Source organism: Neopelma chrysocephalum, unplaced genomic scaffold (genome assembly GCF_003984885.1).
Source record: "Neopelma chrysocephalum unplaced genomic scaffold, ASM398488v2 Primary Assembly neopelma1_97291, whole genome shotgun sequence".
Lineage (NCBI taxonomy): Eukaryota > Metazoa > Chordata > Aves > Passeriformes > Pipridae > Neopelma > Neopelma chrysocephalum.
In genome coordinates this window covers 3173-12726 of record NW_020925932.1, presented here as the reverse complement: position 1 = coordinate 12726, position 9554 = coordinate 3173, and the positions used below count along the sequence as shown (strand labels likewise).

The window sequence follows — 9554 nt, the reverse complement described above, 5'->3', positions numbered from 1 at the left end:
GAGCAGAGGGAACACACAGGACCTCTGTTAGCAGGGACATCTTCAGGCGAGATGGAAATAGTTTGGATCAACATGTTCAGGCTCCACTGTTTTGCCTCTGTAGTTGCAAACATTTGGAAGAGACTGATAACCACGAGGTGCCCCAGTGTCACAGGGTCCCCTTGGTGACATGGGGTCATGAAGTGTCTGTGGTAGTTTAGTCTGGGCCTTCCTTGGTGACCAGTTTGTAACCAAGGAAGTGCCCAGATTTACCTGGTATTCCCTACGATTTTTACGTAAGCCGGGGTATAAGAAGAAAGGAGGAGAGGCCTTTCTCTCTTTCCTTCCGGTGACTTTGGAGGTGTGGGTTCCCTGCTGTTGAGTCTGTCAGGTTGGACAGTGAGGCCTGGTGAGGCCTTGTCGACCTTGGCAGGCGGAGGCTGCTGGTAGTCGCTCCAGCGTGACTCTCCGTTGTCCCAAGGAGAGTAGTAAGATATTCTTTTGCTAATTCTTTCAGTTGTTAGATCTTGGGCTATTGATCGGGATATATATATTTCATTTTGGTTTTGTTTCTTTTTTCACTTCCCCCTTCCCTTTCCTTTTTCCTTGTGAAATTGTACATATATTTTAATTGTATATAACTGTAATATAAGTGTAAATATATTTTTATATATATTGCTTTAGCTGCTTCTCTCATTTCGGTTCTCTTGGTTTTTTCTCTTCTCCCTTGGTTTTGGGGGAGGGGGGAGCTCTTGTGGTGAGGTTTGGAGACTTAGCAGGGAGCCAGCTTCAAACCACCTCAATGGGATTTGTTATTATTTGGGATTTGGGGTTTATTTGGCATTTGGAATTATATGGGATTGGGAATTCTTTGGGGATTTAGGGGTTATTTGGGATTTGGGAACATCTGGTATTTGCTATTATTTGGGATTTGGAACTACATGGGATTGGGAATCATTGGTGATTTAGGGTTTACTTGGGATTTGGGGTTTATTTGGGATTTGGAACCACATGTGATTTGGGATTTGAGTTTGGAAACCATTTGGGATTTGGGATTATTTGGGACTATTTGGAATAATTTGGGACTGTTTGGGACCATTTGGGATTTAGGATCATTTGGGATTGATGGGAACCCATGGATATTATGGATTAATTAGGGATTGATGGGAACCCAGGGATATTATGGATTAATTAGAGATTGATGGGAACCCACAGATATTATGGATTAATTAGGGGTTAATGATTTACCCGCAACTATTATGGGCTAATTAATTATTAACATGAACCCCGGGCATTATGTGCTAATTAGGGGTAATTCTGGGGCGTTTTGCCTCCAGAAACTCCAAAATTTGGGATCCAGAAGGTTTATTTTTGTCGTTTTAGAGAAGGTTTAAGGCAGAAAAGATGGAAGATTTGGCTCCGCCCCCTCTTGACCCCACCCCCTCCGAATTTTGGGGACACCTCTCAAAAATTGGAGGGGGGTTTGTCTCAAAAAATTCCAAAATTTGAGATCCAAAATGTTTCTTTTTGTCGTTTTAGAGGAGGTTTTAGGGGCAGGAGGGTCAATGAGGGCGGGGCCACATCTGACCCCGCCCCTCGGATTTTAGGGACCCTTCCCAACCCCCCACCCCAAAAATTTGAGGTCTCCACTCCAAAAAAACCCCCAAATTTTGGGTCATAAATGTTTATTTTTGTAATTTTAGAAGAGATTTAAGGGAGGGGAGGGGTGGGCGTGGTCTCGGTGGGTGTGGTGACCAGTGACCCCCCCCCAGTATCACCAGTGACCCTTCTAGTATCACCAGTATCACCTTTAACCCCTCCCAGCGTCCCTCCCGGGGGTCTCCCCGCCCTAATTCCCCCCCCACTCCTCCCCTGAGGGTCTCCCCTTCCCTCCCGCCCCCAAAAAACCCCAAAACTTCCCAAAATCCCCCCCAAAACCCACCCGTGACCAGCGCCACGACCCCCGCCAGTCGCCCCGCCGACCTCCCCAACATGGCGGCGCCGGAAGTGACCACCGAGACGGAGGCGCGCACGCCGCGCCGCTCTGCCCGCACCAACTCGATGGTCAGTCCTCCAGCCGAAGTTTTTCGGCTTTTCCCGTTCCCCCCCCCCCTTGTCCCTGATTTTTCCCCTCCCATAAACACCTGAATCCCCTCGTGGCATCGCCAAGTCCTGGATTTCACCCTCTGGGCTCGTCTAAATGTTTCCATTTTAATCCACCAACTGCATGGTTTGCTACAACCCGGAATAACAATATTAAAAAAAAACACCCCCAAAATTCCCAAAATTCTCCCGGAATTCCGCGATCTGCACGTGTGGATCCCACTCCAACCTCTTGGGGCGACCCAGACCCCACATCCTGGATTTTGGGAGGGGGGTGAGACCGCGCTTTTGGTCCCAAATTGGGGGGGGAGGGAAGGGGAAGGTTGGGAATTGTGGATCCCGTTCCCGAGGGGATGATCCCATGGGAAAATTGGGATATGGCATGGAAAAAGAGGCCAGAAGGAGGTTTTTGGGATGGGAATCAGAGAGGATTTTGGGGTCTCAATTTGGGAATTGTGTATCCTGTTCCCACGGGGATGATCCCATGGGAATACTGGGATGATCCCAGATGATCCCACGGGAACACCAGGATCCAGGGGGTCAGGAATGAGGGGGTTTAGGGTGGGATTCAGGGACAATTTGGGGAATTGTGGATCCCATTCCCAAGGGGATGATCCCTTGGGAACAATGGGATGATCCCACAGGAATACTGGGATGATCCAAAATGATCCCAGGGGAACACCAAGATCCAGGGGGTCAGGAATGGGGGGTTTTGGGGTGGGAATCAGAGAGGATTTTGGGATCCCAAGCCGGAAATCGTGGATCCCATTCCCAAGGGGATGATCCCATGGGAACACTGGGATGATCCCATGGGAAAACTGGGATGATCCCAGATAAACCCAGAGGAACACTGGGATCCAGGAGGTTGGGAACGGGGGGTTTTGGGGTGGGATTCAGGGAGGATTTTGGGATCCCAAGCCGGGAATTGTAGATCCCATTCCCATCACCAGCTGGAGACACATCGCCTGGGATGGAGAAACAGGGTAACTGGGAGCACTGGGAGGGACTGGGAGGGGAATGAGGGACACTGGAGGAAGTGGGAGGGACTGGGAAGGAGTTGGAGGGAAGCAGAAGGGACTAGGAAGAGAAAGGAATGGGAGGCACTGGAGGGACTGGGAGACACTGGGAGGGGAGTGGGAGAACTGGGAGGGACTGGGGAGGCTGGGAGGGGGTTACAGGGATAAGAGATGGATTGGGAAGGACTGGGAGGGACTGGTGGGACGGGGAGCAGGGAACAGACGGTGCCGGCAACCGCAGCCAAAGCGGTGACCAAGTGGAGACACATCAACTGGGAGGGGATAATGGGGTCACTGGGAGCACTGGGGGGGGGCTAGCAGGGACTGGGAGGGGGTTACTGTGATAAGAGATGGATTGGGAAGGACTGGGAGGGACTGGGAGCACTGGGAGCCCTCAGCCAGCAGGGAACAGGTGGTGCCTATGGATTGGTTTGGTTTAGAGTTTGTGCTTTGCTTTACTTTAACAACAATTTTCACATTGTTTGAAGTGTGTTTTTGCAGCCAGACCCTGTCCCTGACCACCACGAACCTACACCTGTGCCAGTTTGTATTAATAAAGAGCGTTATTCCTCAGACTGTTGGAGGGAGTCCTTTATAAAGGTGCTGCCAGTTTTGTTGATGCCGGAGTAACTCTTGGAAATATCCACTGAGGGGCTTTACCTTTTGCTCTGACGTGTCAGTCCCCGAAAAAGGGCACTGGAATTCCCCCCACCAGGTGGTCAGGGCAACTCCCAGGATCAATGCAGGCTGGGGGAGGAAGGGATGGAAGTCCCTGCTGGGAGAGGGCTCTGGGGGTGCTGGTGGGTGACAAATGGGACACGAGCCAGCCCGGAAACCCCCCGTGTCCGGGGCTCATCCCGGGGGCAGGGGAGGAGGGGAATCTGCCCCTCTGCTGCCCTCAGGTGAGACCCCACCTGCAGTGCTGCCTCCAGCTCTGCCCAGCTGAGCGGAGCAGAGGGGCAGAACCCCCCTCCCCTGCTGCCCACGCTGTGGGATGAGCCCAGGACACGGGGGCTTTGTGGGCTGTTGCTCTGTTGCTGAGGGAGGTTAACCACTAATTCCGTTAGATTATAGTCTTAAAGTCAGCCATATTGGGACTTTCCAAAGCTGATGGTGGTTTCCCTTTCACAGTTTTTGTGGCTGGCCTTTTGCTGTTCCACCCTCTGCAAGCACGCTTAAACAGTCACTTTAGAGTAACAGGATATCTTACTTGCCTTATAACCATAGCAACATAGCTTTTGTGGTTTGACATTACCTACTGCCAGTCTAACAGGATATAAGCTTGCGGTTTAACATTTCTGTAGTTTAGCACTTAATATTCCTAATGAAATGTCAGCTTAACACTCTGCTTTAGCAAAAAGGTCAGCTTAAGCTTAGCAACTCGTTTACTCTTATTTCTGCTATAGTACTTTATTGCAAACATTATTAATTTTAAATTTGTTTGATGAACAAATTATTTACTTAACTTTAATCACCTATTACAAGGGGGTCGTCGCGTCCCCCCCCGCCGGCACCGGGCTGACAATGGGGGCGGCGGGGCCTGACCCCGCAACACCGACCCCCACCGCGGGGGGGTCCCCGCAGCCCCCCGCCCACCTCCCGCCTCTGCCGGGAACCCACCCCGGGATCCCCCCCAACAAAACCAAACCACCTCCCGGGGACCCCCCGATGTCCCCCCGAGGGCCATTTGCGGCTCAGCTCCAAACATCCCCCCACCAAAAACACCCCGCACACCCCCCAAACCATCGCAGCCGAGCTCCCCCTCCCCGCCCGCTCAGGGGGGCGATGCTCCTCCTCTTCCTCCTCCTTTGCCTCTTCCCGCTCCTCCTCTTCCTCCTCCTTTGCCTCTTCCCGCTCCTCCTGCCCCCGTTCCATCCCCGAGCCAGGAGCTCGCCGGTGAGTTGGGGGGGCCCCGATGGCAAAGGGGGAGAGGGGAAGGAAAAGAGGGGGTGGGAGCCCCAAAGTGAGCGAGAGAGGGGGTGGGTCAGTGCCAAAGCAGCGGGGGGGCGACGGGCAAAGGGTGGCAGAGGGGCAGAAGGGGAGGTGGGAGAGCGGGCAAGGGGTTCCCGGGGGGGTCCCTTGGTGTCCCCAGAGCTCGATCCCTGGAGAGGAGGGACCCCCGGGCCCCAGCGGCTGATGGGGGCCGGGATGTTTGTTGGGAATTCCCGGCGGGCCGAACAAAGGCCCCGGACACGCGTCAGGAACTCTTTGATTGTCGCCAACAGTGCCGGGAGTTGCCCAATTCCCGCCCCCCAAAGTGGGGAGATGGGAGAGGGGGGAAGGCTGGGAGTGTTTTTTGGGGTGACTGTTGGGTCTGTCGGGGGTCAGAGTGCTGGGGAAGGGGGTTTTGGGGGATGTGGGGGCCGAGGAAAGGGGAGTGCGGGGATGTGGAGAGGTGGGATGGGGGGTGCAGGGAGATCCCCTGCCCAGGGGTCGTCGGTGTGGGGGAAAGGGAGGTGCTGGGGGTTGGGAGAATGGCCAGAAAACGGGGTTCAGGGGGTCCCCCCGTGTTCCAAAGAAAAGGGGCTTGTGGGTTGTGTCAAAGGCAGGACTGGGGGTGCAGGGGTAGCAGCGTGAGGGAAAAGCAGGGCCTGGGGGCTGGGAGAGGCGGGCTGGGCGGGAAAGGAGGTTGCAGGGGGGTCTTAGTGCAGAATAAGGGGGTGCCAGGGGGTTCCTGTGGGCAGGAATGGGGGTTTCGGGGTGTCCCAGAGTAAAGGCAAAAGGGGGGATGTAGAGAGTGGGAGAGGAGGCCCAGGGGGTCTCTGGGGTCCTTGTGTCCAGGAAAGGAGGGTGCAGGGGCCTGGAGTGTGAGGGAAAGGGGGTTCAGTGGGTGGGGAGAGCCGGGATGTGCAGGAAGGGCAGTTCAGGGGGTGCCGGGTGTTGAGGAAAGGAGGGGTTGGGGAGTGGGAAAGGCAGGAGTGGGGGTGGAGGGGGTGGCAGGGTGAAGGAGAAGGGAGGGTGTGGGGACTTGGAGAGGTGGGATGGCTGGAAAGGGGTTGCAGGGGCTTCCTGGAGCTGAGGAAGGGGGTGAGAGCCCCAGTGGTGGAGAGGAGGTGCAGGGGGGTCCTGATGGGCAGGAATGGGGGTCCAGGGAGTGCCAGGGTAAAGGAAAAGGGAGTCTGGGAGAGGCGGGATGGCCGGGAAAGGGGGTGCAGGGTGTTCTGTATCCAGGGAAGTGGGTGCAGGGGGTGGTGGTCTTGATAAGGGGGTGCAGGGGGGATCTGGTGTCAAGGAATGAGGCATTCAGGGGGTCCCTGGGCCACTGCAGGAGCACCCTGCAGGATAAGGCAGGAGTGGGGAACTGGGGAGACAGGGAGATTTGGGGGTCAGGGTGGTCCCAGGGTCAAGGAAAGGTAGAAACGAGGAGAGCTGTGAGAACTGAGAAGGGGCTCCAGGGGGTCCTGGGGTCAAGGGAAAGGGGGTCTGGGGTGAGGTGAGGTGGGATGGCCAGGAGTGGGGTCAAGGGGTCCTCAGGGTGAAGGAAACATGGGGATGGAGGTACTGGGAGAGGTGGGATGGTGAGGAAAGTGGGGTCAGGGGGGTCCTGGAGTCAAAGAGAGAGGGGTGTGGGGTCTGGAAACCTGGGACTGGCCAGGCAGGGGGGCCCCAGGCCCGGAGGAGCAGGAAGAGGAGGAGGAAGAGGCGTTGGGGGCTGCTGAGACCCCCGGAGTGGGGAGAGCGGAGAGGGGCGATCCCGGCACTGCGGGACCCCCGTCAGCCTGGAAGGAGGGGGGGAACCTGCAGAGAGGGGAGGGTTGGGAGTGCAGGAACCCTGAACTGGGGGCCTGGAGAGGGGGTACCCTTGGGAGCCCTGGGACCCTGAAGTGGGGAGCCCGGAGAAGGGGGAGTGCTGGGACCCCCGTCAGCCCAGCCAGGGGGACCCCAGAGAGAGGGGAGCCCAGAGAAGGGGGACCCCTGGGATTTCTGGGGCCCACAACAGCCTGGAGAGGGGGAGACCCCATAGAGGTGGGACCCCTGAGAGCCCCAGCACCCCAAAGCAAAGAGTCAGGGGAGAAGGGACCCCTGGGGCCTCCAAAACCCCCCTCATCCCTAAGCAGGGGGACCGTGGAGAGGGGGGAACTGCAGGACCTTGAGCAGCCCAGAGAAGGGGGTCCCCCAGAATCCCAAAGTGGGAAGACCCCTGGGATTCCTGGGACCCCCAGCAGCCCAGAGAGGGCGGGACCCTGGAGTGGGGGACCCCCAATACATGTGGGACCCCCAGCAGCCCAAAGAGGGGGGACCCCCAGAACCCCAAAGTGGAGAGACCTGAGAGGGGGAACTCCTGGAAGGGTTTATTTGGTCTGAACCTTGGAGTTCTGGGGGGGGGGTTTGGGCTGAAACTTGGTGTTTAGGAGGTTTTTATGGACACGAGGTGCTCAGTGACTTTGAGAGATGGACTTGGGCAAGAGGAGCCCCCAACCCAACGCGCTCCCCCCTTGTTTTTCCCCCCACAGCAGGATTTCTCCTTCCCAAAGCTTGGCCAGATGAAGGAGGCTGCGAGGAAGAGGAAGATGCCGCGGGCCCCCCGGGCAGGTGAGGAGGAAGTCAGTGCCCCTTTGCCCTGTCTTGTCCTGTATCTCCCAGCCGAGCATCGCCCCCGGCTGCAGGACAACCCCGCTGCCGCCGCCGTCCTGCCGGGGCCGGAGTTGGGGGGATGTCCTTGGCCTTCCCTCTGGGCCGGAGGCAAATCCCCTCCCTGTCCTTCTTCCTTCCACTCCTTGTTCCTTTTCCTTCCTTCTTCCTTCTCCTTGTTCCTCCCTCTCCTTCCTCCTTATGTTTTTTCCTTTCTCTCCTTCTTCCTTCTCCTTCTTTTCTCTCCTTTTTCTTTGTTTTCCATCTTCTCCTTCCTTTTCATCATTCCTTGTCTCCTTGCTCCTTCCTTCTCTCAGGACCAGCGTGGCCAGCAGGACCAGGGCAGTGGTTCTTCCCCTGTATTCGGCACTGGTGAGGCCACACCTCGAGTGCTGTGTCCAGTTCTGGGCCTTCTCCTTCCTTCCTTCTTCCTCCTTCCTTCTTCTTCCTTCCTCTCCATGTTTCTTTTTCTTCTTGTTCTTTCCCTTCATATTCCTTCCTCCCCTTCTTCCTTCTCTACCTTCCTTCCTCTCCGTCTTCCTTCTCCTCCCCCTTCCCTCTGGGCCGGAGGCAAATCCCCTCCCTGTCCTTCCTTCCTGCCCCAGGCCCCGAGCTGAGGACGGAGAGCACGGAGGACAAATCCCCCCGGCAGACCCTGGTGGGAGAGGCCGTTTTGAAGGGCTCCACGGCACAGGAAGGCAGTGGGGAGGAAAAGCCCCGGAGATCCCCCCGGAGGAGGGGCTCCAAAGCCAGCCCAGGGTGCTCTGAGGAGGAAAGAGGCAGCCTGTGCCGGGAAGGCGGCCGGAGCTTGAGCCGGAGCTCCGAGCTGGTGGTGCAGGAGCGCGTCAGTGCCGTGGAGAAGCCCTACAAGTGCCCCAGCTGTGGGAAGAGCTTCAACTGGAGCTGCAACCTCCTTGTTCACCAGCGTGTCCACACTGGGGAACGGCCCTACGAGTGTGAGGAATGTGGGAAGACCTTCCTCTATAGCTCCCACCTCCTCACCCACCGCCGGATGCACACGGGGGAACGGCCCTACAAGTGCTTGGAATGCGGGAAGGGCTTCGCCGTCAGCTCTCGCCTGATCTGCCACCAGCAGATCCACACTGGGGAACGGAGGCCCCGGCCCTACAAATGTGGGGAATGCAAGAAAAGCTTCACATGGAATTTTGAACTCGTCACCCACCAACGCATGCACACGGGGGAGAAGCCCTACGAGTGTGGGGAGTGTGGGAAGAGGTTTCAGAGCAGCTCACATCTTCTCCAGCACCAGCGGACGCACACGGATGAGAGGCCCTTCCGCTGCACCGACTGCGGGAAGGGCTTCAATTGCAGCTCCAACCTCGTCAGACACCGGCGCATCCACACTGGGGAGAGGCCCTACAAGTGTGAGGAGTGTGGGAAGAGCTTCACCTGGAGCTGTGCCTTGACCAAACACCAACGAACTCACCAGTAAGGGAAGCCCTGCGAGTGCCCCGACTGTGGGAGGAGCTTCATCCGCTGCTCCAACTCCATCACCTGTCAGAGGACCCATCTTGGGAACAGGTGACCCACATTCCCAGTGACCCACGTTGGGAACAGATTTGGTGACCCACATTCCCGGTGACACATGTTGGGAACAGACCTGGTGACCCACATTCCCGGTGACCCAGGTTGGGAAGCCCCCTGGCTGGTGGACTGTGGCAGGATAGTCCCATGTGTTATTTGTGTGGGCACAGACCCAGTTACACACAAGGTGTGCAGCTGAATCAAATTTATTAAGAACAACATGAGCTGACATAGACAGTCCAAACTGTGACACGTCATAACGTGACCTCTCAGCCAATGACATTCGAGTGCTCCCTTGCGCATGTGCAACAGAGTACCGAAGGAACTACAAGTCCCAGA

General features: G+C 56.7%; 1 protein-coding gene across 1 annotated transcript; it reads left to right on the top strand.

Annotated features, from left to right (window-relative positions):
• The first annotated feature begins 1971 nt into the window (after positions 1 to 1971).
• On the top strand, positions 1972 to 9338 carry LOC113961576 (zinc finger protein 239-like). Its single transcript, XM_027672002.1, has 3 exons — positions 1972 to 2043; positions 7553 to 7631; positions 8276 to 9338. The coding sequence occupies exons 1-3, from the start codon at positions 1972 to 1974 to the stop codon at positions 9121 to 9123; spliced, it is 999 nt and encodes a 332-aa protein (XP_027527803.1). The 3' UTR covers positions 9124 to 9338.
• Positions 9339 to 9554: the final 216 nt, after the last annotated feature.

What these genes read in the sequence shown, in the direction of transcription:
- LOC113961576 (XM_027672002.1), top strand. Translation starts at nt 1,972, where the DNA reads ATGGCGGCGCCGGAAGTGACCACCGAGACGGAGGCGCGCACGCCGCGC. An exon ending in CTGCCCGCACCAACTCGATG is followed by an intron (nt 2,044 to 7,552) that starts GTCAGTCCTCCA and finishes TTCCCCCCACAG; the next exon opens with CAGGATTTCTCCTTCCCAAA. An exon ending in GCCGCGGGCCCCCCGGGCAG is followed by an intron (nt 7,632 to 8,275) that starts GTGAGGAGGAAG and finishes TTCCTGCCCCAG; the next exon opens with GCCCCGAGCTGAGGACGGAG.